The 27,875-nt window shown below is 44.7% G+C and overlaps 1 protein-coding gene across 4 annotated transcripts; it reads left to right on the top strand.

Annotated features, from left to right (window-relative positions):
* Positions 1-114: 114 nt before the first annotated feature.
* farp2 (FERM, RhoGEF and pleckstrin domain protein 2) lies at positions 115-27,848 on the top strand. 4 transcript variants are annotated; one of them, XM_056414178.1, is made up of 28 exons: positions 120-603; positions 1,302-1,535; positions 9,792-9,896; positions 11,030-11,072; positions 11,167-11,245; positions 11,528-11,625; positions 12,293-12,407; positions 14,171-14,318; positions 14,420-14,515; positions 14,639-14,802; positions 14,894-14,962; positions 15,086-15,143; positions 15,239-15,494; positions 19,604-19,788; positions 19,961-20,050; positions 21,605-21,738; positions 21,818-21,899; positions 22,004-22,241; positions 22,953-23,083; positions 23,172-23,240; positions 23,314-23,403; positions 23,606-23,626; positions 24,334-24,416; positions 24,591-24,709; positions 25,467-25,606; positions 26,065-26,172; positions 26,265-26,416; positions 26,497-27,848. In XM_056414178.1, exons 2-28 carry the CDS (start codon positions 1,335-1,337, stop codon positions 26,588-26,590), a joined length of 3,168 nt encoding a protein of 1,055 aa, XP_056270153.1. In that variant the 5' UTR covers positions 120-603; positions 1,302-1,334; the 3' UTR covers positions 26,591-27,848. The 4 variants fall into 4 exon arrangements, with proteins under 4 accessions (XP_056270154.1, XP_056270153.1, XP_056270151.1 ...); XM_056414176.1 differs by lacking the exon at positions 25,467-25,606 and adding an exon at positions 24,901-25,064 and having other exon boundaries at positions 122-603; XM_056414179.1 differs by lacking the exons at positions 26,265-26,416; positions 26,497-27,848 and adding an exon at positions 24,901-25,064 and having other exon boundaries at positions 115-603; positions 26,065-26,153.
* The last annotated feature ends 27 nt before the right edge of the window (positions 27,849-27,875 follow it).

Raw genomic sequence — 27,875 nt, 5'->3', positions numbered from 1 at the left:
GTAATCGAGCGTGACGCGTTGAGGAGTGATATAGTCTCGCACGCACGCACACATCGTTGCCTCGTGCGCTCAGAGACCAAATGTGTACATTCTTTAGTGATTTTGGAGGAGAAAAACAGAGAAAACCCATCGACTGCGGTTTATCTACGGGTCAAAGTGTAGTCCGAACTTAAATAAAGGCTTTTTCGCCTTGTAAGTCAAATCTGATACAACTAATCAGGTAAAACAATGATTTTCTATTTCCTTCTGGGTGTTGCCAACCACCTCCCTGCAGATTCAATACACCTAGAAACGAAACCGCACACTATTTAAACTTTCCGCGACGCCTTATTAAAAAGCCACAACATATATTTTTGCAGGCGGTCAGTGCAGTATATTCGTCCATCCATCGAGGCTATTTAAATAGAGGAAGGCAAATTTGCTCTCCCAAGCCCACAATCCTCAACCCCATTTTAACCAATCACAGCACGAGTGGGACCGCTTCAGCCAATGACGAACTAGTCTGAGTACGCACTCCGTCGGACGACGACGACCATGGAGCGGAGTAGTCTCCTTTTCGGTGTAGCAAACTTTTAGCATTTAGTTTCGATACGGACACAAACGGTAAGTTTATAGCTACTTTATGGACACATTTCACACGTTTAGACACTCGAGTTAGCTTCGCGGGTTCCCCGGAGAGAAATCTCGTTTGTGGCATCAATACTTGGTTTCGCTCCACGTCTGTAAACTAACAACGTTATCCACTGAGCTGCATTTCTTAAAAGCAATTAACTATATAAATATACACGTATAAATAAACTGGAGTTATGTGTCGATTAGGAACGTCAGTGGTGTCGGTTTTGTTTTCTCGCTTAAAAAAAAAGTTGGTAACTGCAACATTAAAGTCTTGCTGACCCACTTAGGCCCAGATACAATGCACGCAAATAAACGTAGAGTCTTGTGGGTCGTCGGTAGTTTATTTTCGTGCTTCTCAGCGCGTCTTTTCCAGAAGGTTTGGACCCACACTCTAGTTTAATGCTGCATGGATACCTCGGGGGAATATTCTCCTCGTCTCAGATATCAACTCTGTGTTAAACGCATTATGAATGAGCCTCGCGTGTCTACAAACATCTTCAGAATACTTTTTCTGCGCCCCCTCTCGCGGAGTTTAAGTTATCCGACAACACGCAAACGTTCCACGACGCATCTACTCACCCCAGACACAGCACGGCATAACTTTCAACACCAAAGATTCCTCGTGGTTTGCTTCTGCCCTCCTCCCCAAATTCTCTGATAAGTGTCTGTTCTCCCCGTGTTTGCAGGTGTGAGGTTGGGGGAGCAGCTCTGAGCAGAAAATGGGGGAGCTCGAGGGTTCATACCGGGTCCTGCAGACCCCTGGCATACGGCTGGGAGCCCAGTTCAACCCTGGTATCAGCACTTTGGAGCCGGGCCAGAGCCTCGGCGGCAACATGGTCAGCGGGAGCAAGAGCCACGGGCGATGGCTACAAATTCGCGTCCAGGGACTGGACGACTCCCAAGAGTTCTTTGACGTCGACGTAAGTTTCTCCTCGACTGTCGCGCGCTCCCCGTGTGCATGCCATGCTCCTTTTTGATGACACGGTTGCAGTGTGCTGCACAGCAGACTACATGTGACCCTCTAGTCACTGGGCTACCGTGTGGCTTGGGTTGGTGACAGCTGCCACATGGCTTTGGTGCTGAAATCCCTTAATGCTTCATTTGGGTAACTTGGTGTAACTCACCGGGTAATTTTTTGGGGGGTTTAGTTTATTGGCTGTCACCTCAACTCGAGTAGTAGTTAAGCACTTTCTGTTCCTAAGCCTTGGCAAACAAGGAGGTAAATAATATGGCCATCCAGGCCGCACGCTTGTTTACATTGACCATTTTAATTGAATCTATGGAGTGGGAACACGTTGGTTAATCTTTGAATCCTCAGCCTGTGTATTACTGTGTGGTGGTTGATGATGAAATTACTTCCCATTAATATTGTCCATCTGTTTTTTTTAGTCTGTTCTTTACTTTAATCGCGCTGAATTGGCAGACAGGACAGTGTCTGCCGAATGTTTGTTCCCTCTGCTTTGCCATCATTCATCACTGCAACTAAATTAATATTTAAAACAATAATTTCAGCAATTATATCAATACTATGGAAGGCAAATTATATTGAAACGTGGAAGTAATTATCTACTAGGGATGCACCGATCTGATCGGCGCCGATCCATATCGGCCGATATTGCCATTATCGGTTTTGATCGGCATTCTCAAAACGGCCGATCAGATGACGTAACATCTGCGAGAACTATCAGATGTTTCAATCGCCGCGCACCGCAACGGAGACGATGCGCCCGGCAAGGGCCGCAGAGGTCCAAGAGGGGATCCTCACGCACCGAGCGGCGTCCCCGTCCCCCGAGTTGAATCACTGGGTCGACTCAGCCGACACTCACATGTCTGCCCCTATAGACTGATGTTCACGGTAAACGCATTCGATCGGGAGCGCGCGAGGGTTTGATTGTTAGCGGAAGGATTTAAGTGACAACATCTGGTTTTGCAAAGTTAGCGGAAAGAACCACGTGGAACAACATCCGTTTATCAAAATAAGATGTCGACAAATCATACACGAACATATAAAAGTAAACTATGAACTGATTTTGTATCTTTATAGATCGTTTCTGAGATTTAGCTTAAATTATGCTAACATTAAAACATTTTTACTGTCCAAGGAAGAGTTTATAAAAATAAGTCAGACTTTTGTATGTTAAAAAAAGTCCTGTAAATAGATTTCCCCAAGAGTTCCAGGAAATGAATAATGCAGATGTGTTCCATACATATCTGAAATCCCCTATAATAGCAATCAAACAATTTTAATGTATCAATTTGGACATTTTTCTAAGTAAAAGTCCTAAATGTTTAAAGAAATCTGTAAGTTCTTTAATGTTTGAGTTGCTTTATATATGTATTTCCTCATAGTCCTAGGCAATAATGCTACACAATAAATAGAATGCTTCAATCGACACCGTGATCGGTGATCGGTATTATCGGATCGGCAGATACTGATTCCAGTGATCGGCACCAAAAACCTGATCGGTGCATCTCTATTATCTACCATTAACCCAATTGAATCTATAACTAATCATTACGGCTGTTGTGTTTTTCTTTTCATTGTAATGAATTTAGAGGTCAATCCCTTTCTTCATTTATATTTTTTAAAGATTGCTGTCTGTTTGCCCAAACTTTTTTGTATCCACACTGTTGAAGTGCTTTCCGATGTTTACTTGCTAAGTCGCCGTTGGAGTCATTCGGGAAGGCAAATGGGAAGCAATAAGGAAGTCACTCTATCAGACCAAGTTTCCTGCCGTGCGTGCGCGTGCGTGTGTGTTGCATTTAAATACCAATGTCAGTGATTAATTGATGCCGTTTTAATTTGCAGCCTGTTATATCTAGACTTATGGGCCACTAATTCTGCTCGGAATATGTCGGTGTACTCAACCTGTGCAACCACTCCGTCCTATATTCTCGCGTAGCCACAACACTAACTCTTCTGGCAGATGTAGTTCAGGGGCACCGCTGAGACAGACGTTTAATAATCTTATGCACCATATGTTGCCTTTTTAAAGTCTTACACTAAAAGAATGTGATGAGCAGGCATTTTAATTTGTATGAAAGCAGATCCCTGCTGGAAAAGAAACTTTAAAGAAGTTATTTGTGGGGTTAATTTTAGGAACATATTCAGCCTACCAAATATGGCCGTGGAGTATTCAAAGTATAAACTGTAGATATTGGTGTTGATAGGAGGTGGCAGACAGAATTGCATGCCTCTGCAAAAAGGGGAATGATGGCAATCCTGTTGTCAAGCAGACTGTAGTTTTTCCAGGGACAAGATGGCCTCTGAGAGGCTCTGTTGTCCACCACAGCTGGCCAACATTTGCTTGACGTCGCTGTTCATTCATTCAGAAAGGGTCGTGGGCTGTTGGGAGAATGGTATTTCTGTCTATAAATGCACAGAGTGGCTGCAGAGCTCTACGTCCGCTTACATGACTAATTTTCAGAACTGCCAGTCTACCATTTCATCAGTAGTTTTTTTTTTTTACGTCTATGGGTCCACAATCCCTTTTAACCCTTGTGTTGCCTTAGGGTCATTTTGACCCGAATCAATATTACACCCTCCCCCCGCTTTAGGATTAATTTGACCCCATTCAATGTTTAATGTCGGTGTTCTTTCGGTAGTCAACAAACAAACATAAAGTGCCTCACACTTAAACTTGGAAAACAATATTAATTCTAATAATTTTCTGGAGGTTTTAATTGCTGGCGTCAAATTGAACCCAAAGGGTCAAATATGTTAGTAAATATAAAGATAACAGGAGGGTGAAACATTGAATCGGGTCAAAATGACCCAAAGGCGGGGGGAGGGTGTAATATTGATTCGGGTCAAAATGACCCTAAGGCAACACAAGGGTTAAAGAAAAATGCATCGTAATTGTCGTTTTTCCTCATGCACGTCGTATGCAGAAATAGCTACAAAATTGCAGCGTTGAGTGCTTTAACTGGTTGTGGCCTCCATGCAGCCGCCTCCCCTGATCGTAGCGTTGTAATTGCTCAGCTGCCATGTTCATTTGGCCAACGCCTTCATCGTCTGTCATTACTTCTCACTAGATATCGTCCTGGCTTTGCCATCATGCTTTATGCTTTTGCAGCTATAATGCGGGACAGATTTTCACCTGTACTGTCACATGGTGTGATTTTGAACAGTCATTTTTGTGGTCGTGCGACGCCTTTTGGTTGTGGAGCTGTGACAGACGAATCCGATCCGAGCCGCTTTGATCCGCGGCCTCCGTCTGCTGCAGGTACCGGCATGGCTGTCATCATCCAGCAGACATTTGCTCTCGCATGGCTCTCGTCCACAGGGCCCCTCCCCGCTGCCAGCAGCACAGGAGAAAGCTCAGCCTTGTGGTTTCTGGACAGGGGAGGCCGAGCCCAGGCATGGCAGGGGAAACACAGGCTCCTTTTATCCAGCCACAGCCAGCCCATTTCTTCTTTTGCTGGGGCTATAACTTCCAGCTCAGACCTCGCAAAAAAAGCCAAACAACAAGGGCCCAGGATTGAGACATGGAACCACGGCCGTGTGAAAGTGCGGTACAATCGGGGGCGTTGGTGGGTGGGAATCGGAGGAGGGGGAAATGCTTTGCTTTAGTGTTAGCAAACAAGCGCATACGTAGAGGGGTTGACAACCAAGTGGGTTGCTGGTGGGGGAGAGAGACTGAGATGGCCTCGGGTGTTAAAAGAGCAGCTCTTCAGAGGGAGCAGTTGGGCCAGTACAAAGTTTGAGTCCGGATCGTGGGGGAGGGGACACACGCATGCACACGCACGCACGCGCACACACACACGCACACGCACACACAGAGAGGAGTGGCTAAAAGTTTGGCATTTCAACCACTGGCACAGCAAATGTTTTTTTTACAAAACCCGTGCATGTGCTCTTTTTCTTCGAAGATGTACTTTTGGTCTGGATGTTATGTTTAGTTTATAATATATATATATATATGTGTGTTTAGTTTAAAATTAGGGCTGGGCAACGATAACATTTTTTACTCGCGATTAATCGCATGATTTCCCTGATTAATCACGATTAATCGCATTTGTATACGCAAAATCCAATCATTAATTCAAAAGTAGTGTATAGCGCACTTCTATTTTAAATGTTCTGCCATATGAATGAAAGTGCCATAACATTTGTTGTCCCTGTTAGAGTGACACACCAGAAAACACTTTCAGTGCAGTTTGTCAATTCCTAGAACTTGACACTTATTTTAAATGTACTGCCATATGAACTAAAGTGCCATAAAATCTGTCAGGACATTGTCCAACGCACTGTTATGCAGAGACACTGACAGAACGCTGGCGGCTGAGCGCAAAGCAGGGACATGATCACAAGGCAGTTGTCTCGCAGCAGCGATCATATTTCGTGCACTATCTGTGCTCAGTGTGGTGACTTTATTTGACACATTCCACTGATGTGCAACTTCAGTAAAGTGTCCCGCGCACGTTTCAGCATAATGTCTCTCCTCTGTTTTCATCAGTCAGGGCATGTGAATGCAGCGCCCACTTCTCATCAATATAATGCACAGTAACTACGAAGTAAACATCTCTCTTGTTCTGCCTGTTTTGTGATATACATGCCTAAAAGGTGCCTAGTGCGTAGTGCGCTATGGGAGCGGCGGCGCTGGTCGTAGTTTATAGCATGTCGCACAAACGACAATGAACTAGTGGAAGCGGCAAGGAGCTCAGTGTTACCAAAGGCTCAACATGGTTGTATTTGGAGGATAATTATCGTGTATCTGGCAACCCTGAGATCGGTCGACCAATGACTGCTCTCTATACTGTCAGAGCTCACGCAAGAAGGTGGAACGTAAGGGAGATACCATTTCCAAAACTTGTAAGGGGTAAATACTAGTTTATGAAAACCCAGAAAAACACAAATATCCGACGAAGCAAAATCCCGACGTTTTTGGAATCCCTGCCGGACGCATTTTTTAGGTCTCAAAAGCAGGACATGTCCGGGGAAAACCGGACGTCTGGTCACCCTAACTAACCGGCCTGCAGTAGCTCTCCACTTCGCTGTGGCATTGGTTCGCTTCTCTTGCCTTGGTTGATCTCCTCCCTGCAGCGTCGTCTGTTTAGTATTTAAATGATATTTAAGACTGGAAGTACTCCGGTGATAAGACAATTCATCTTGGCAGTGGTTACATATCACTTTGTTTCTGTTGACTCCGCCGTCTTTAAGAACTTTAAATTGAAAATGGCCATTTAAAATCTCCGTACTCTTCTCCATGTTTGTTAAACCGCGAATGACTTTCTTTTCCGGTTCGGCAGCAATCAGTAGCAGACTTTTACAAAATAAAAGCCTGTGAGCAACACATTTTTACAATAATAAAATAAATAATTAAACCTGCGTTAACGCGCGATAAAATAATTGTCGGCGTTAATTAATTGATGCGTTAACGCAAGATTAACGCGTTAATGTGCCCAGCCCTATTTAAAATGTATATATATATATCTTTATCTCACTCTTCACTGCCACCACTACAGCTGAGCACTCGGCACTGATCCCTATAAAGCACTCCCACATGCTGAAGGAGCAAAACTGTGCACAGAAGGACTCGTTTCATGCGATCTCTCCTGCTGTTATTGTTCTGATCTTGTATTTTGTTGCTGGGAGCAGTTGGCTGCTACTCCCACTTGTAATCTCATTTATTTAATTGTTTCCCTCTTCGTTTGACGCCAAGATTTGAGTTTAAAGTATCTGGGTTACACAAAATGACCTGAGCAGAAGGCCCACTTGAAAGAAAAAAGAATCAAACGCGCTCAAAACCTGTCGTGCGAGCTACACCCAAGCCCTTAATTTTAAATCGGGCTGGGTGACATCTGGGGAACCTGTGCTTTTGTGAGTCATCCCTCTTCGTTCTCTTTGCATGAGAAGGGCAGTCCTCCCCTCCATAGCCGCACGCACACGCACACACCCAGGGGAAGATTGGTCCCCAAGAGAAACATCCGTTGGTGATAATCCCTGGTGCTCTGTGAGTGTGATTGGGTGACCCACTAACCGGCCTTAACCCTTATGTTGCCTTCGGGTCATTTTGACCCGATTCAATATTTAACCATCCAGGAGGGTGAAACATTGAATCGGGTCAAATTGACCCGAAGGCAACACAAGGGTTAACATTAGAGATCAGAGATGAGACCAAGGTCTCAAGTTTGGTGTGAGCAAACTAACCCGAACCCCGAGCCCACTGGATTTCACAGCAAAATGGTTTTAGATAAATCATAGTTGAAGACGACGTTTTTGAATAATCTAATTTAAGTTATTTGTTGTTTTGTTGTTTACACACCAGTTGATAAATGATTGTTAGTCATGATAATTGTGATCGTGGAGGAATTCACAATCACTCACTTTGCTCTAGTGCAATATGTAGGACTGCTACTCACGATTACTGTACTTTCAATTCATCAGTGGTTTTGAATAATGAAAATAGTTTTCGCCACAAAATATATGATAACATGTGCTATAAATTCAGGTTTGGCCCGCCACCTTTTGTCACATGGCGTTATTTCTCCATTTCATCACCGTTTCGACTGCAGAAATGCCAAACACGTGTAACAAAGGGGAGGTGTTTTGAAGTATCTGCAAGGAGATACCGAGGAGGAACTCCTCTGGAGATAAAACCAGGTAGATGGTTCAAGCTTTCTGCATGTTCATGCAGTAGAGTAGCGTGTCCCTTTTTGCCAGCTGTCATCCGTCGCTCTCTGATTGAGGAGGACGAAGCTGAAGATTTTACTCTCCCCCTCAAGAAGACGGGAGAGTGCTGCAAATGCAGTTTTGCATTCCTGCAGAAGGTTAATGAGTAACTCAAAGGAGGGGCCACCCAAATCCAGTCGTCAGTTTCGTTCGTGAATGCTACCCTAAGGTGAAAAAAAAAGTGTATCCATTACTCGATTCTGGTTTTCTTTTTGAACCAATGGCTCTTTAAAAAAAATAGTTGTATAGCTTGTTGAAATACATTTTAGAATAGGTGGCTACATTTATATTAATGGCCAAGTTGATCGAACTCATCATGCCTGTGCTGTAAATCCGCTAAAAGAGGTGTGAATATTGAAAAAGAGAGTGAGGATTATTGGATGGAAATTTCTTAATCCACAGGGGAAGATTACAAAAACACTTCAGTTGTTTGACCCCGTCTGCTCAGAGCTCGGTGCATGATGACATCGACTCTTCTGTTGAATCGGCATTCACACAACTCTCCTGAAACCTCACAACTGAGGCAGAGTACCCTTGTTTTCTTTTCTTTTTTTAAGTTCCCCTCACATTTGGCTGCTCATTCAGCCTGGCCTGAGACAAAGTATTTTAACACTCTCTCGGGTTGCGATCGGGCTGTAGTCAGACTCTGTAAATGCACGGAAGAGGGCTGTTTTTACAATGGATTCCTACATTTATGGATGTTGTGCTAGAAGGTTTCACCTGCAAATGTATTGGTTTTTGTGTGTGAATGCAGAACATACAATTGTATCCCAGCAATGACATTATTTTACTACAGTAAATCTCCCACTGCTCTTTGAGTGGTAATCTTTTATTTCAGCCAATGCACAGCAGTTTTTTTCCCTTTTATATGGCTTTTAAAAATACTATTTTACATTAAAACCAGATGTTTCAAGCTATAATGCCCCTCCACCCCCCACACACACACACAAAAAGTCACAGGCCAGGATTCCAAAACCTCAAGTGCAGTGTGTTCTTAGTACATAGTAATTAGCTCATCGTTTAGTGAAAACAAACTCCAGAGGGCACGGGAAGGTAAACTTGGGAAGATTTCCGGTTCGCTATTTTGCTGAGCTTCGTTCGGGTCCAGATCACTTTTTAATATTTGAGTGTACAGTGAGATGTGTTTTTAGCAGTTGCTCATCCAGAAACTATTTGAACTGACAGATGGAGCGTCGGCCGCCATAAAGCACACTTGAGGTGGATCATTTACAGATGCCAAATATTTCCCCACCACACAGACAGACGGAGCGTTTGCTCTGTGCTCGCACCAGTAATGCCTTCCTCGCATGAGCAGGCAAAAAAAGAAAAAAAATGAAGTTTTTAATATTGTTGTCTGTTGATCAGCTTTATTGTTCTTCAGACTTTTTAGCTGTCAAAACTTTCTGTTTATTGAAGTTGAAAGACGTCTCATCGATGGGCTTTTAAATCTTTGTGATGAAAATAATTATGACTCTTTTTTTTTTTTCCCTCTGTTTTTCAGCCCAAAGCTATTGGACAGTATCTCCTCTCTGAGGTTTTCTTGAGAGGCAACCTCATAGAGCGGGATTACTTTGGTCTGGAGTTTCAGAACATGCAGATGAACTGGGTATGTACCGCCAGCCGACATGTCAGTTGGGTGTTGACCAGAAAAGGTGGACAGTGTTTTTTCTTCTTCAAAGGTCACAACTTTCAACAGCTTCTTTCAGCTATTTCTCCATTGCACTTGTAGCTTTCCACAACAGGGCAAAAATAGGGATGTAGTATTGTTATTACTGGACTTGAGCAGTATATATAATCTTGGGATATTTTTAACTGGTATGGCACAAGCACCCTATAAACAAATGTCAGACTTTCCACTGTTTTATTCCTCCAGGAAGATAAGTGGAATTCAAGACCACCGGGTTTCTTTTTTCATAAAGCAGCCGAGAAGAGATATTGAACACGCTGCTGGATATCTTCAAAGAAAATTGAGCCGCTGTTGACACACCTGCGTTTCAGCTCATATGCTCAGCAACAAAAGCATTGAGAAGCCATATCATATATAGATGTATTGATATCAATATACATTTTTAGTTATAACTATATATATATACTCCCTTTTACCAAGCAAATGTTGAACATATAAAACAGAAAACAGTTTTGCCTTTTTTTTGTTTCTAAAATAATAATGTACAAACATTTTGGATTTTCTTTTTTTCTTCTTTATATATATATATATGCAGCTTTCGATTCTAAGGACTTGTAATGTAATTATATAGTGATTCTTCTTGAAGCATCCACATTTTTCTACACATGGTTTATTTGTTCTCACTGACTATCTGCTATTTTTAAAACACTGCACATGTGTAATGATTCATAATATAAAAAAATGAAGAACTTAAAATGCAATGTGATTGCATTCGCGCTTCAAACGTATCTTTTGTTTACCACAGAGCTTATTTTACTTTCTATTTTTTAACCTTTTTGTCAGCAATAACGCATCATCCCTGCACCACTCGATTAAGCCACATATCTGTCCACATTGAGCACATTCCTCTCTCAATCAGGCCCAGATGGAACAAGGCAAGCAGGTTTCTACAGTGAAGCCAGGTTCTTTTGTTTTGATCATCCAGACGCTGACATAACCTACAATCACTATGTAGTAAAGGAGTCATTTAGGGTTCGGCTGGTACCATCTGTTAAATTTCGGCGAAAACATTTCTCATATGGTGACGATGATGACCATTTCTTTCTCTTCAGGTTTGGCTGGAACCCACGAAACCCATTATGAGACAAGTCAGGAGTAAGTGAGCTCAAGTATTGGCTCAAGTTCTGCCTAATAAAAGCCTATCTGTGTGCTGATCTGGTTCTGTGTGCATTTTCCTTCTCTTTTGCAGGACCGGCCAATACGCTTTTCAGACTGTCGGTTAAATTCTTTCCTCCAGACCCTGGTCAGCTGCAGGAGGAGTACACAAGGTCAGTGACTGTAATTTCCTTTTGGATATTGCCTTCATCTTGTTGCATGTTTCGAAAGGCTTTAGAAATTCTGTGATTTTCTTTTCTTTTTTTCCACAAGCTTATTATTATGGTTTTCAGAGCGTTATAGTATTTGTCCCTCCTGAAAATGTTAATGAAATTCTTTGAATGCTTTGCTACAGTCAGTGTAGTTTCAATGTATGTCTTTATTTGGGGATATTTATTAATTGTTTGTGTACAAAAATAGGCAAACACTAAGACCTTTTTTATTTACTTTTATAGGTACTTATTCTCTCTGCAAATGAAAAGAGATCTGATTGAGTCCAGGCTGATCTGTACAGAAAATACTGGAGCCCTGCTGGCCTCTCACCTCGTCCAGTGTACGTCAAAGCTGCTATTGATTTATTATTGCTATATTGGACTGTTAGTTTTAGGTGTACCTGATATCGTGGGATTCGTCAGCAGCTAACAGGTGTAATCGAATATTAATGCTATGTTCACACCAAAAATATTGAGAATATTCACAACGCTTTACGCGTGAGTTTACTCTCCTGACTATTTGTGGTTTATTCGCTTCATTCGTGCTTTAAAGGGAGCGTGGCTTTACTCCGTGGAAACAGTTATCATTTCCGCCATCCACCATGGAAGAAATAACAACACTTTATGCTTTATAGTGGTTGTGGACATCCCACAAACGTTGGAACATCTAACGCCCTTGTGTCTGTGTTCATAACATCACCCGTAGGCTCACACAGCTCAGTGCGTCATTCGCAACCATTCGCGTCTGTGCTTTGACTTTGCATGGGAACTCCTAAAGCGAAAAACTCAACGCTTTTGGTGTGAACGCAGCACAAGGGAAAGAGTCTCAGCAAAAATGTCTACCCGGGTATAAAATCTTTATAGCCCTCATTTTACGCTAATCATTAGTATTGATATAAAACCGATGTGCCTACACTCAAAATAAAAACCAGCTGGGGCCTCGCTCTGTGTTGGCTTACCGTGACACGCTCAGGAAAAGCTGACGTGTCTCTGTTCCCTGAACCACAGCGGAGATCGGCGACTACGGCGACGCAGCAGACGGGGACTTCCTGAGGACCACCAAACTGTTGCCGTACCAAGAGAAGGTGCAGGAGAGGATCATGGAGCTCCACCGCAGGCACCTGTAAGTTGCTCCCTCCGATCTCTTCTCCGCCTTTTTCCTAACCTTTTGCCCTTGACCTCGATTGGGAAAACGTCATAAGATCAAAGTAAGCTGTGGGGAATTCATGAAGATTCTTACGAGGAACCAGCACTGCAACTACTTCAGGCAACTTTTTATTTCTAACACTAAAGCCGGGTGATCAAAGTGGCCTTCATCTGCCCGCCGTTTGACCCCCGGTGCCATAACATTCTGGGTTTGTTCCCTGAGATCTCTGTGGAACAGATAACAAAATAACATCCTTTAAGCACACCAGAGCGAAACAAAAATGTATGCTGCTTCCAGCTAAATGTTGAATAAAACCACACATCTCACGATCAGTCGGGACTGGCTCCAGTTTGTATCCCACAGGGTTCATCATAGGATTAACAATGTTTTTTAAATGTGTAAACAGTGGCATGTTGTCTTTAAAAATAAATAAAATAAATGTGAATGTAACTTCACTACACAAACTGCGATGAAGTAACTGAGCTGAGACGACCGCGTTCCTGCTAAACAACTGTAATGAGAGGGTTCGCTCTCTCAAAGAGTCCAGAGTCTCACAAACCTGCTCGCTGCACTTTTCCCACCGCCAGCCTCCTCGTTAGCTCAGCGTTAGCCTATGGCCAATAGGGGCTCGTTTCAGACCAGTGTATAAAGACCTTCTGCTAATCTCTTCCCTGGAAGCACAAGCGGCGAGTTCCCTCGGCCTAATCCACTCCACCGGCCGGCTCTATTAGCCATAAGGCCAGTGGGGCAGGGGAGGGCCCTAAGGAGATTTTCAGCGCTTAACAGATGAACAAAATTAGAATGTGGTGGTGATGATTGGATGGATAGGTCTCCCTAGCATGGTTTTAGATGAATCCTGGAAGTTGTAAGGGATTTAAGGATGCACCGCTGCAATCGAGGCGCGATGCAACATCTTTGTTTGAAATGGGGGGGAAAAAAGACGAGCCGCAGCGTGGACACACAAGGCTCCCGAACTCCAAAGCCCTGGTGGTTTGCGACCATTAACCTGTCTCAGTTTGAGGAAAAGTGTAGTTTTACTGATCTCGGGCATTATGAATAGCGGAGAGAATCAAACAAACTCTTTCAGTATTGTCGGAGTCTTCAATGAAATGCTTCGTTGGAATGTGCTTCTGAAAAATTACGAGCTCAGCCGGTTTATGGAGAAATTATTAATTGAACTAGTTACGAGCTGCTGGCAATGTCTCCGTTTGTTATTCTTGAGAGAATGACTTTAAATTATTCATTTATTTTTTACAAACATTCAGTATCTGCTGACAGAACAGTTTTGATAAAGGGCCGATAATATTTTCGGTGTAATAAATGTGTTGGGATATTAAACATGATGCAGCTCATTCAGCAGTATTCAGGAGCAGCTATAAGTCTAGTCATGCAGCACATTTTATACACAGAGAAATACGTAATGCAGGTACGTTAGAGATGGGAGAAGAAGAGTTTACAATCCATTCTGTGACTGTGATCAACTCGGTGTGACATCTTGTCCGTTTTTTTGGTTTTCACTTTTCACCTCTGGAGCTTTTCTTTCCAGCCGATGATGAATTTGTTCACTGCACCTACTGATGGTGTCAGTGTAGCGATTTAGTCAAATGGGGTTTTCTGTCAACTCTCGATGGGTAATTTTATTGTTCTGTATAATTTGGTCTCATGGAACCTTATAAAGGTTAATTTAAAAGAGGCCCAAGGAAGAAAGTGTTGATGTGTTTTTTCTTTGTCCACTCCAGGGGCCAGACTCCAGCTGAATCAGATTTTCAAATCCTGGAGATTGCCCGCAAACTGGAGATGTATGGCGTCCGCTTCCACCCAGCGGCCGACCGGGAAGGCTCCAAAATCAACCTGGCCGTCGCTCACATGGGCCTTCAGGTTTTTCAGGTGACCACCGCACTCCCGCCGGCTGTGTTCAGTGGACGCGACCCTCGGGCCCGAACCATGTCGCTAAAGGCCATTTCTTTCCTTTTTAACATTTCTCCCAGGGCAACACCAAGATAAACACCTTCAATTGGTCCAAGATTCGCAAACTGAGCTTCAAGAGAAAGAGGTTCCTGATCAAACTCTACCCAGAGGTTCACGTACGTACTGATGTCTTTAATCAGAAACTGCAGATGTTGGATGTTATTTTCATCCTCCACATAAAGTCTCCACATCCACCATAAAGAGGACTGTGTGGTATCATCGTCTTCCTGTGTTTTTAGGGTCTCCATCAGGACACATTGGAGTTCCTGATGGCCAGTCGGGACCAATGTAAAATCTTCTGGAAGATCTGCGTGGAATACCACTCGTTTTTCCGCATGTTTGACCAACCCCAGCCCAAATCCAAAGCCATCCTCTTCACCAGAGGCTCTTCCTTCAGATACAGGTATTGCATACAGACGGTAAATAAAGAAAGGCACGCATCACATCAGGTGTCGGTATTTTATATATATATTTGAATTCAAAACTCTCGTCAGTGGAAGGACTCAGAAGCAACTCGTGGACTACGTCAGGGAAAACGGGGCGAAGAGAACTCCATACCAGAGGTGAGTGTTTCTACACACAGTCTCCACGCTGTTTGATCGGTAGAATGCACCTTTGTCCCGGGAAAGGTTTCCCCCCGCTGCGTTTGTCTGAATAATTCTGTCATTGAATTGTTTCTCGCTCAGGAGGAACAGTAAAATACGAATGTCTGCTCGCTCCCTCGCCACAGATGTGCCAAAACAGGTCAGTTGGCACGACGAACAGAGCAAAAGCTTTTCACATATTGTACTTTAATAAGTAAATGAATACAATGCACCTCCTTTTTGTCCTTCATTCAGAGCTTGTCATTCAACGACAGTCTCGGGGCCCCAGGCTTCCCTTCTCCTGCCACCGTGTCCTTCCACCCGGCGCACATCTCCAGCCTCCTCCCACTAGCAGAGCTCCAACCTCAGCCACGGCCTTTGGCCACACCGAGCCGGTCTCCAGCGCCTCCCCAGCAGCAGCTTCAGTCCCCTCTGCAGGCTGCCAGACCCCCAAGCCCTCCGAAGGAAGACCCTGTCAAGGCCGCGTCCCCATCTCACTACGCTTTTCAAGGTGCCCCTAGAAATCAGGCAGCAGGACACTGCAGTCCCTTGTTTATGTGTGTAGAGGGTGGCACTTTCCAAATGCAGCCCCCCATAAATGAGGAGAGCGAGCGTGGCGGGGGGCGCAGCGGTAAGGGGTACTCAGTGGGAGGGCGTGGCGGGTTGCGTAAGGGGGTCCTCACACCGGAGAGGTTCGAGGCCAAGCTTTTGCGCGCCACACAGAATCACGCGCACTCTATGTCCAACCCGCCGCTCCACGTTACCGAGGAGTTCATAGACGACGATCCCACCGACATCTCCTTTTACGGCGGTGGGTCCGAGGCCTACTCTTTTGGGCTCGAGGACGATCGATTCGATTACGTGCAGGAGTCGTACCCCAGCGGAAACGCGCTGTCCAGCGTGGGCATCGAGGACCTGTTTGAGAACAGACACCTTTTCCCCGACAACTTCGGGGGCCACTCCGAGACCAGCTCGTTGGTCAATAGCCGCTCCGAGTGCAGCCACCTGGACAACTTGGGGCTCATGTCGGCGGGCGAGTCCATGTCGGTCGGCTACGGAGGCGGCGACTCCTCCTCGCTCTGCCTGCCGGGCTCCGACATCCAGTCGGAGGCCAGCTCCATGGTCAACTTCCCGGCGTGCTCGGTGCGCTCGGAGAGCAGCTCCGCCATGCAGTTCAGTGACCTGGTGGAGCAGTTCGAGCAGCTCAGTTACCCGCCCACGGCCACCGAGGGCTCCGGGAACGGCAGCTCAGACTCCGACTCCGACTGGGGCTCCGACAGCATCCTCCCCCCCGAGCAGAAACTGTTTCACAGTAATCTGCTGTTGGGGAGCGGCGGGATAGAGGGTTTCCTCCGTCAGTACCACAACCTGCAGGCCCTGGCACTCGCAGACCCGTCCGGATCCCCTCATATCAAAATGTAAAATCCTGCATTGTTCCAGCACTTAATGATTAATAACTTCAAGCTCTCTTTGTTAATCCAGTTTTCGGCATCGTTTTTGACATTCAGAAAGCCTTTTAGATGGTTGCACCACGTTTTTCAGTGGAGGGATTTCCGTCCGTCCGCCGGCTGTGGGCACGTTTTATCTGTTAGCTCTCCGAGGTGTCGAGTGGCGTGAAACATCTACTTTTCCATAGGTTGGCTTGCAGCAGCACTTATTACTTTCATGTTTTGATCAGTGATTTGACCTTACGTAGCCTTGCCACGCCCAGTTTTTAAGTGCTTTTTATTTTTTTACTGTCTCACTGCCTTAATGTTTTTTTACACAAGATTCCAGTTGTTTTATCTGCAACATTAATCCTGTTGAAAGCAGATGTCGATCATGCATTTTAGATGAATCCCATCCAGCATTCTAGGAAATGCTAAACATTTTTGTGCTTTTACTTGAAGCTTTGTATCTTTTTAAATACACAGTTCAAGTCCTATTTTTAAACCCTAAAGTACACATGAACATAGTAATGTGTTAGTTTTGCCTCACATTTGCTGAAAAAATTAATTAAACTCAGGATGTCAGAAAAATATTCCACATCCACCTTAACAGTTTCAATTTAATGAAAAAGATATCGCGGAAAAAGTACTTTTTTTTGGTAATGATTATTTTTAACAATAATTGTTTTTAACTAACTTGACCAACAAGTAAGTAAAATAAACAAATATAATAATCACCCTCTGGCTTTTTAACAATTGGTGTTGAGGGACATCATGAATGGGTCTCAGGGTAAAATTACAAACCTAGTGTAATTAATAAAAGTGTATATTCTTATTCTTATTCTTAGTCCAGGTTCAGTGATCCTCACTTGTGCTCCTCACTGCCATCTGCTGGGGGAAGTAGTCACCAGCATTCTTCACGTCACACCAGTCCACAGCATGAATGTAGAGGTGTCACGTAGGGCCACTGTCTGAAGGACAACAACAAAATATTAACGTTTTGGCTTGGTGCTGAGCTTAGTTAAGGAATGTAATCAGTGTACTATTGAGCCAGTAAACTACACTGTTCACACCGCTTTCTGCTCAATGAATGTAAGGCTCTGTGCGTCTGCAGCACACTTGCAATAGTTAGTTTTAATAAGTAGGAATCATCAGACACTATAATGCATGGTTTCCTGAGCATATCTAATCAACATTCTAACCCCCTTTTGTCAGAATAAGGGTCGGGGGCCCTTGATCCACTTCAGGTCGTTCTGTTAATTGAAGGAATTGGAGCGGGTCTTTTTGCACATTAGCGAGGAGTTGCTCGGTGCTTTATATCTCGGCTGGTATTGTTTTTTTAATTTTCATGTTCAAGTATTGTCATAGGAGCGGTCGTTAGCTGGCGAGGCACGACCTCCAGGCCTCTGTGTTCTGTCTGGTCTCGACAAGTCTTAAAGTAAACATTACGATCAAAGACTGTTGACATGGAACTGATTGGTGGTAGTTTGTTTATTCACTGATGTCTTTTCCTCTTCAAAGTCTTGACTTGCCAAGTGCAATTACATTTTTATTTTGTATGTCCTTTTCGTCTGAGCTCACTTGAATCTGTCCGAAGGCAGACTCCTCTCTGCTTTTGCAGAGTTTCCTTTTTCTATCCACGTTAGTCTTTTTGTGTGTCTCTCGCCCCGCCGTGCCTTAAACACTCACTTTCTCTCTTCCTTTTCACGCATGTCTCAGGTGTGAATTCCGGCTTACACTCCAGTATTTTCGGGGGTTTTCCGGTGAAACATCCGTGTCGGGGGAAGGAGGCAGTTTTGCTCTTATCTTTTTAGGCAATTGTTAAATACTCCCCAGTTCTCATTGTCATATTGTAGGATGGCGAGCAGCCATTCTAGTTTCATGTGCCATCACTTAACCTATGAGAGCGTGTGGAGTTGGTCGGTCTGATGGAGGGTTTTGTCCTGGTGGCTTTTCTTTGTTCCTACCATGTGATTCTCCCCATATCTCGACGAAACATCGAACCGTTAAGCTTAACTGCACTTAGGCAACAAGTAATCAACACGTAACCCTGAAACATGTATATTGACTTATTATAAACAACCTGTACTTAATGTGTGTATGTTTTTACTCAAGAATAAAGTCATCACTTTTGGGTACCATGAATGTCGGACTTAAAATTATTTTATTTTTTTTCAGACGCAGACCGACATTTAAAAGAAAAAAAGATGTAAAGGGGATGTCCTCCTTAGTACAAGATCATGACGATGACATTTTATCTTCTGAGCCAAAAATCGGAATATGTGGGAGAAGAAAAGTTTTTTGGGAGGGGTTAATATTAAGTCACCAGACTGTAGATACAGTGTGCTGTTTTAGCCTCCATAATTTTCTGGATTATAAAGGAAAAAAGACGCCAACGTGCAACAAGTAAACAAACGCTGCCTTTTAAATTTGAGGCAACACACGTGTGCTGTCGGGGGTTGGGTCGCGCTGGTACACAAAGATTCCTCAGCCTCATTCTAGCTCCTTGTGCTCCCTGTTTGGACGGGCCTTGTGCCAAGTAATTCCACAGCAAACCCTCGTTGTTCGGCCAAGGAGTCCGATGTTCCTCCTCTTCCTCCCCGCTCGTGTCATTCTCTTACAGATAAACCATAAACGACCGTTTGCCCTCCAGACGAGCCACATACCAGATAACTCTTTGCGTGAGCAATTATTTCCGGGTCGAGTCGTGTTTTTTTTCTTTTTTTTCTTCTTTTAGGCCTTCCCCCGCTCGCTTTTTTTCTTCTTCTCTCTCCCTCCATTAGAAGTAGATAAACAGCTGCTGTGATCTGTGTAGCCCAGTGTTTCATCTGCTCGTCTTGTCTCTTCAGACTGAGCTCGTAGAAGTTGGCTATGAGTCATTATGTTGAGGGCTCTGAAAGCAATGGCGGGAGGTGTAATGTGGAAACCAATACTTGATTTGGTGTCCTCCGCCGTCACCCCTTTTCATTTGCGGGCCGTCGGGTGTGTTAAGTTGTTGGGCTTGTTTGTGTTCAAGCGTGCAACACTCGTGTTTCTCGAGGAAACTGGGTGAAGATGACAGTTGTTATTGTTGAACTTTTTTCATAAGCTTGTATTTTACTTTCCTCGCACTGTATTCTAGTTATAGAATATTCGACTTGAAGGATTTTCCCAATTTAATTTTATTCAATGTCTGTTTTCCCTCACTCCCCAGATGCCATGGACAGCCCCCAGTTCTCCCCCATGATCTCCAAGGATCCCCTCTGCCTGTCCCCCTCCTTTCAGATGTCGACCCTCAGCCTGCCGGGCCAGACCCCGTCGCCCCTGCAGAGCCCCATTCTGAGCGAGGTGGGCAGCAATGCCAGGCTAGAGGAAGAGGAGGAGGAGGGCAGGAGGAAGGTACACTGCTCACATGCCACCCTTCAACCCCCACCCCCCTTTTATAATTTTTTTTCAAGGGTATAAACCAGGAAACTAATCGTTTATAAAGGGAAGGGATTTTCAAAATCCGGTGGTTTAGTATAAAGAAGTTTGAATGTCGTCCATCACTCATGTCCCTCTTCTCCCTCAGCGATATCCCACCGACAAGGCCTACTTCATCGCCAAAGAGATTCTGACCACGGAGCGAACGTATTTGAAAGACCTTGAGGTCATCACTGTGGTGAGTTTAACATTTATTTATTTTTGCCTTTTTCACTGCAATTACCGAGGCAAGGTAGAAATAATTTGTTGATTTCAAAACCAATGTAGAAGCCTGAATTATAATCTATATCGATAGATAGATGAATAATTGGGGCCAGAGCAACATCGGGCTAGCAAAGTGTTTTTTGCTCACGGCCATCGCCCCCAACGACCGATTGACTTGAAATTTGACACTCCACAAATTAACAAACTCCTCCTACTTTTGTTGGATCCACTTTGAATTTAGTCAGTATAATCTAAAGACTTTAGTGATTAAAAGTTATCAAAAGCTTTACAATTGAAGGAACAGCATAGCTGTGGTGGCCGTTTTACATCAATTTATATTAAATAAGCTCATGTAACTCACTGGATATGCTTTAATTGTCCCCAAACTGGCCATGGTTAGTAAAATTTATTAAAATGCATGGCCTGATTTAGTTGACGAGCCAATTTTCACAGTCATAGTGCCACCTACTGGCAACAGGAAGTCAGTGTTAAGTGACACACAGCATCTGATTTACATTAAATTGACACGATGTCGTCTACACGTGTTGTAGAGCAGGATAAAGCATGTTTTCTAGCGCCACACGGTGGATACAGGAAGTGGTGGACTGTTTGCTAAACATTATTTCCAGCGTCACTCCATTCAGGAAAAAAAACTAAAATACATCTAACTTGTGAAAGTGTTGTAGACATATGGCCGAGAAGCCACGTGAGCCGGCGTCTGCCACGACGTCTGCAAAATACATCGCTTGCATGCAACTTTAATTATTGTTATTTTTAAATTGTGCATTAAAAAAAAAAAATGGTTCAATTAAATGATATAAAAAGTATTTTTACTTTAAAAAAGAGGCATAACAATGAATTCTTATAACAGAACTAGACCCTTGTGGTACACCTTAATGATATCCAATTTCACATTGAACAAATTCTTAATGTAAAGGTATAATACACAGGATCCACCCTTTCATCATAAAGATTCCTTCCGTCACACAGGTAATTGTAATGTCAGTCAAAACATCAGGCGAAGATATTTGTAGGGGCTTTGATGCCAGAGTTTCTGAAGGCCGAGCACGAGGGCTGCACACAAATCCCACTCTGAATCATATGATTCACCCCTCACCCGGGTTAAAGTACAGACGGCACACCTGCAGAGCACTAATCTCCTCAAGTCTATAAACAGAAAAAAGTGCAGCAATGTGAAGGATGAGATTGGACACAAGGCAGCCCTACAGGTCATCAAAGTATCTTTAAATTTTTCGCAAAGATTTATGAACCTCCAGCTAGAAGGAACTAATAAAAGTTGGACACCAGATCACATGATAAGGATTTGCTTTGTGCTGCCCACAGGCTGCTGAACAGCTGGAAGACTTAGTGTAATGAGTGTTTGGAACTGGAGGGAAAACTAAGTATTTTAAGAGGAAATACCTGATTCATAAACCTCCTTTTCCAACATGATGGTGTTGACATGCCAGTCTATTCAGTAGGTGAGTTCATATACATCAACCGTCGGTTGTCCCTCTCCTGCTCCCAGTGGTTCCGCAGCGCCGTGATCAAAGAAAACGCCATGCCCGAAGCCCTGATGACCCTCCTCTTCTCCAACATCGACCCCATCTACGAGTTCCACCGGGGCTTCCTCAAGGAGCTGGACCAGAGGCTGGCTTTCTGGTAGGTGCTCCCCACAAGTGTCTCTCTCTCTGTGTGTGTGATCATGTGCGAGGCTAACTAAAGCCAAACTATTCCGCAGGGAGGGTCGCTCCAACGCTCACGTCAAGGGCGACTACCAGAGGATCGGCGACGTGATGCTGAGGAACATGTGCGCCCTGAAGGTGAGAACTCCTTTTATCTCCCCCATTCCTTCCTTCCTCTCTCGTCCTCCTGTACCTCAAGTCGCACATGTGCTCTTGCCTTGCCTCCCCCCGCCCCCCCCCAGGAGTTCACCGGCTTCCTGCGGAAACACGACGAGGTGTTGACGGAGCTGGAGAAAGCCAGCAAGAAGCTGAAGAAGCTGGAGACGGTCTATAAGGAGTTCGAGCTGCAGAAGGTCTGCTACCTGCCCCTCAACACGTTCCTGCTCAAGCCCATCCAGCGCCTCATGCACTACAAGCTCATCCTGGAGCGACTGTGCAAGCATTACTCTCCCGGCCACCGCGATCACGATGACTGCAAGGGTGAGAGCTCCATCGCTTTTTGTACGCGGCTTCATTAATGATCCAACTTTAATTCACTTCGTCAATGAGGCTCACTGTTTTTTAATAATGCTTGGATCGGACGGCATGATGATATATTTTTGTTTTGTGGGTCAATGTGTCTGAAGCGTACGTTCTTGGCATGACGTGGCTGATGTGTTGGAATTCTTTCACGACTTAAGAGTGCACAGTCTGTTGGTCATGTCATGCTTTTTGACTGAATAAACAGAAAACATGCTATGTGATGAAATGTATCGCTTTCGAGAGATGGAATGACCAATGTGTGACTGGGTCGGACCCAAAGGCTGCATGGGAACTCAAAGGTGGTCAAACCTCCCTCTTTTTCTTGCTTTGCCTTTTTTTTAAAATATATTCCCCGATTTAGCTCTGTCCTGATGTCAGTTCTCCGATTTTAAAATCAGGTCTGTTCTTTACATTTTTAAATCGCTATGTTATTTATGAATGATTAATTGCACATTGTTTCATCACTGCAACATTTTACTGCCCGGCAGTTGAACCGGGCCTCTCCCTGAATCGTCTCCAAATACAGGTCAACCCGAGATGGAAGTAACACTCTGGTTTACCTCAAATTGACATTCTTAGAGATACAAATATTTGAAAATTTGAAAATAAAAACAAATGTGTAATTCTCAAAATGAACCTGTTCTCTTTGCTTATTTTGGTCTCTTGCAGAGGCTCTGAAGGAAGTGGCTGAGATCGCCACCCAGCTCCAAAGCAGCCTCATCCGGTTGGAGAACTTCCAGAAGCTGACCGAGCTGCAGAGAGACCTGATCGGCATTGAGAACCTGACGGGGCCAGGCAGGGTCAGTGCGGTGACCGCGAGTGGAGGGTAGGGGGTGCTGGAGAGACCGTGTGATGAAGTTTCCTTTTTTTTTCTTTTTCCTTTAATAGGAGTTTATAAGAGAGGGCTGTCTGTACAAGCTCACCAAGAAAGGACTGCAGCAAAGGATGTTTTTCCTGGTCGGTGCAAAAACTACTCTTTATTCCCTCAGATCAATGCACTAAAAAGATAACGCTAAATGTTTCCTCTCAGTTCTCAGACATGCTCCTCTACACGAGCAAAGGCGTCACAGCGACCAATCAGTTCAAAGTGCACGGCCAGCTGTCCCTTCATGGCATGATCGTAAGTGTTTACGTTCCAGTGCGCCCTCTTCTAACTCCACCCCCCCCCCCCCCCCAATTAACCTTTGTCCCACCTCAGCTCTAGCAGAGGAATAGTTAACCCTGATGGTGAGTTGTGTATGATGTAATCAGTGTGTAGAGAAGGGAAGGGCCCCCCCAGGTGTCCTAACGTTGCATGTCTCTGCTTTTACTCCTGGCTGCAGCTCATAGTGCTGGATACACCGGTAAGTCCTCTGAGCGTCACCGGCCCCACCCTTCTTCTCCCACACTCGTGTAGCCAGGCCGTTGCTCGGGGTGCCGAAGCTTGTCAGTGCGTGCAATATTCTGTGGTTTTATACATTGCGCCACGATCGAGGCCATGGACACCTCCACCGATAAAGTACAAGCAATAAAGTCAGGAATTATTTAATTTTTTTACCACAACTGGTTCATGATGTAAACGTAAAGACGCTACAAATAATTGTTGTCCCGCAACTATTTTATAATGAACTTAAAGGTCCCTACCACCACCTATTGTCTGCATTTCCATAATTGCGAAGATTAGGCAAATACGCCTGCGAGATACGGGACGAGGGCTGTGGCTGGTGGTCGTAGGATGGCGTGCATGCCCGTTATATCTAAAAATACCTGACATACATCATAAAAGCTTGACGTAGAGCCTGGTTCCTCCAAAGGTTCCTAGTACCCAGGGGAAGTTGGTACATTCCAAAAGGGGTTTTTTATGAACTCCACACATAAGTGTATATAGATGCTCTGGTAGAGGCCCATTGGAAAGGCCTGTTCGTGACTCCAGTCAGTCTGTGTGTCCCCCCCCCCCCCTTTTCTTTTTCTCCCTATGCTCAAGTCATTCATTGTGAACAAATGTGTTTTTTTGGGATGGAATGCTTCCTGCATCGGGCCGACGTTGTCTGGGTTTCTCTTTTGTTCCCAGGTCGAGGAGAGTGAAAACGAGTGGTCGGTCCCACACTGCTTCACCATCTACTCTGCTCAGAGGACCGTTGTCGTGGCTGCCAGGTGAGAAACGGGAAAGCAAAGGACCACAAGTTACACTGTGGTGTTCCTATCAATAAATAGTGTATAGAGAATCTTTTATTGTGAATATGATGTATAATATATAAATCCTGTTTTAATTTGATCTTCTTTCTATGCTGTAAATGCACATAAATGTTGTCCTGTCTGGGATTGCAGTTCTAAAGTGGAGATGGGGAAGTGGATTGAGGACATGAACATGGCTATTGAACTGGCCAAGAAGTCCCAAGAGAAGTCCACCATCTTCCTCGATGCAGAAGTCGGCGACCACTCCAACCGTAAGAGCTTCTCTTCCTCATTGTTCCCGGAGGATGCACCCGACTGCTGCACTGGTTGACTTTATTTCTTCTTTAAAAAAAAAGAAAGAAGATTTTTCCTCAAGTGAATATTTACAATGCATTCAAATGTTAAGTTCATCCCTTCCCTTCCAAACAACTTCCTGTCCCGCCTCCTACTCCCCCCCCCTCAGGATCATCCGACGAGGTCTCCCTGGAGCAGGAGTCGGAAGACGACATGAACTCGTCGCTCACGTCGCTGGACAAGCAGACGCACCACCGGGCCAACACCACCATGCACGTGTGCTGGCACCGCAACACCAGCGTGTCTATGTCTGATCACAGCCAGGCTGTGGAGGTACTCCTCCTCCGCCCACGTTTAACATGCACACACACACACACACGCACCGCACACACGCGTACCACACACACCCGTTTACACGTCTGCAGACAACGAGTAGTTTGAACAAGCGACATTCATCTCCGCTGGATTTGAGGAACGCGGCTGCATCTCTTCGCTAACATTTAAATGTTCCCTCTTTCTCTTTCCTCCCCCTCCTGGTGTCTGTTGATACCCAGCGTTCCATCTGTCCCGTAAGGCTCTCAACACTCGAGAGAATACTAATGTGCACGCAGTGAAAGATTTCTCCTCCACAGACCTTGAGGACTTCTCTCCCCCTTTTTCTTCCTCTCCAGGCTAACATGCTAACTGTTCTCTACGCTCTGTTCTCCCTTTTCTTTTGTCTCCTCGCCCTCTCAGTCTACGGCTCTCCGGCTATCTCACCAGAGCTCCCTCCTCGCTACCTCCTCGGTCAGGGCCAACGACCGAACACCATCACACACGTTTGCTGGTACCGCAACCAGAACCTCTCTCTCACTGATTACCTGCGCATGAACCAGGTACCGGAGCCATGCGGGCCGGGAGAGTAGTTTCCCCTGGGAGTCTCAGTAGAAATCACTCATTAAAACGGCTAATTATGTCTTTTAATGGTGAAATTCAATGGTTGCTCACCAATTGACACACAAAGTGGCATCGCATGTAGTCCTTCATTTCTACAAGATAGCACGGCATAAAACCAGATTCATCACATTCATTCACATATTCAATCTTCCATCACAAACTTTACCTACAAATTAAAACAAATAAAGGTAAAAATATAAACCCACACACAAAAAGCCAGCCACAGCTCTCGGGTTTAAGACGCACAAAAAAAATATTCAGATGAACTAATCCGTGTTGCGACCAAGCGTTCCCACACAGCCCACAAACCACGGCCCGTACTTTTGAGTTTAATGACGAAATATCAGCTACAAAAGCTCGGCTAACCTTTTTCATTTTTTTCACATTGCCTGCGTAGAACCAGCTGTCGGGTTACCTGCTGAGGAAGTTCAAGAACAGCAACGGCTGGCAGAAACTCTGGGTGGTCTTCACCAACTTCTGCTTGTTCTTCTACAAGACTCACCAGGTTAGCAGACGGGACCCTTCCAAACAAATCCCTCTGGTCTGTGTTCAGTAAGCGCTAACACCCCCCCCCCCTCCCCCGTCTCCCTCTTGCAGGACGACTTCCCGCTGGCCAGCCTGCCCCTGCTCGGCTACACGGTCAGCACCCCTGAGGAGTCGGACGGCATCCACAAGGAGTACGTCTTCAAGCTGCAGTTCAAGTCCCACGTTTACTTCTTCCGGGCGGAGAGCGAGTACACCTTCGAAAGGTACGCACACCAACGAGGGGTCATGGAATAAAAAAATGGTTTTATGAATAAACATAACCCCTGTGCGCTTGTCTCCAAAGATGGATGGAGGTGATCAAGAGCGCGGCCAGCACCACGGGCCGGATGAGCCTGCTTATACCCAAAGGGGCTCCTGTGGAGATGAACGGGAACTGAATCGGACGCCGCCCGCCCGCCACCTGGAGGCTGGGCCTCCCCGGGGCATCAGAGAGGCAATCGGGTCTTTTTCTGCTTTCCTGACGTTTTCATACGTCGCGAGGAGTCGGACAATAACAGATGAAGACTGAAAGATATACAGACAGTTAAAGAGTATTTAACATTTCTCAGCCTAAGGATTTAATTTTAACGGTTTGTAACATGCTAACGTTCGCGTCAGTATACAGAACATAATGAAAGGGAGACTTTTTGTATCTGTTTTGTTGTTGATTTTTTGCATGTTTAGTGCTCCGTTGGACTGATGTGAAATACTATTATATGGGACCAACTCCCACACAAAGGAGGCTTTCACTGTTTAGCATGCGATGGCCGAAGCTTTGTTGGGACACAGTTGATGCACAGTGGGAACTAAATGAAGGTGCACGATGGTTTGTGCTCTCAGCATCGGAGGAGTGTCAGTGAGTGAGTGTATGTGTAAGTCGGAGGCGAGCGGAAGGCTACGGGATGTTAAAGCAGGTCGTTACGTTTCTGGAGATATATGAGAAATTGAGAAAATCTGACACGCACGCAACGCAATTTTGGTTGCAAACCTTTAACAGCTTTATTTATTTTTCTCCAAGAATAAAGCTGTATGAAGTTTTAGTATGAGCAGCGGTTATTCCCGAGGCTTCCATGTTGCTGGGATGAGGTTTCATATGCTGAAAAGGGAGCTGCTTTAATCTGTAGTCGGGCAGCGTTAAAGGCCAGTTCGGTGCTACACTTCCCTCTTTAATATCAAGTGTAAACAAATGTATCCTGTTTTTATTCTCTCGGCATAGGGATAACAACTTGAAGAAATATTGTGCAGTGGTGACAGATTCTCTCCTCTGAAGGAAGAACCAGAAGAACACATTATGAATTAATTGTACTCGGTGATGTCACCAACAACGCTTATTGTCGGTTATGTGGTGCGCTACATGCACACGTGATATCAATTGGTACAGTATGGTTTTTTTGTTGTAATGAAGACTGGAATCTTTACGTGTGTGTGTCTGTCTGTCCAAGGTGACGATGGAGTTCATCTGACATTCTGTGTGCGTGCGAGAGATGACTGTTGCACATGTTAACAAACCGTACATGTTACTCCTATTTATTGTTTATCATCATCATCATCAGGGCCGTTGCTCCCGCATGCCCCATCCCCCCCAATGTAGTCTTCATGTTATTCCTTTAAAAAGAAAGAAAAAAAACCTAACGAATAAAAGATCGTTGCAATCACCCTCTGTGGCTCGGTTTAACATTCTGT

The sequence above is a fragment of the Pseudoliparis swirei genome, chromosome 5, assembly GCF_029220125.1.
Source record: "Pseudoliparis swirei isolate HS2019 ecotype Mariana Trench chromosome 5, NWPU_hadal_v1, whole genome shotgun sequence".
Lineage (NCBI taxonomy): Eukaryota > Metazoa > Chordata > Actinopteri > Perciformes > Liparidae > Pseudoliparis > Pseudoliparis swirei.
This window is presented reverse-complemented; position numbering and strand designations above follow the sequence as displayed.

Bases quoted from the DNA above. Each gene is read 5' to 3' on its own strand.
- farp2 (XM_056414176.1), top strand. From the start codon at position 1,335: ATGGGGGAGCTCGAGGGTTCATACCGGGTCCTGCAGACCCCTGGCATA. The intron at 12,408-14,170 runs GTAAGTTGCTCC...TGTCCACTCCAG, and splicing joins GAGCTCCACCGCAGGCACCT to GGGCCAGACTCCAGCTGAAT. The intron at 24,710-24,900 runs GTAAGAGCTTCT...CCCCCCCCTCAG, and splicing joins AGTCGGCGACCACTCCAACC to GATCATCCGACGAGGTCTCC.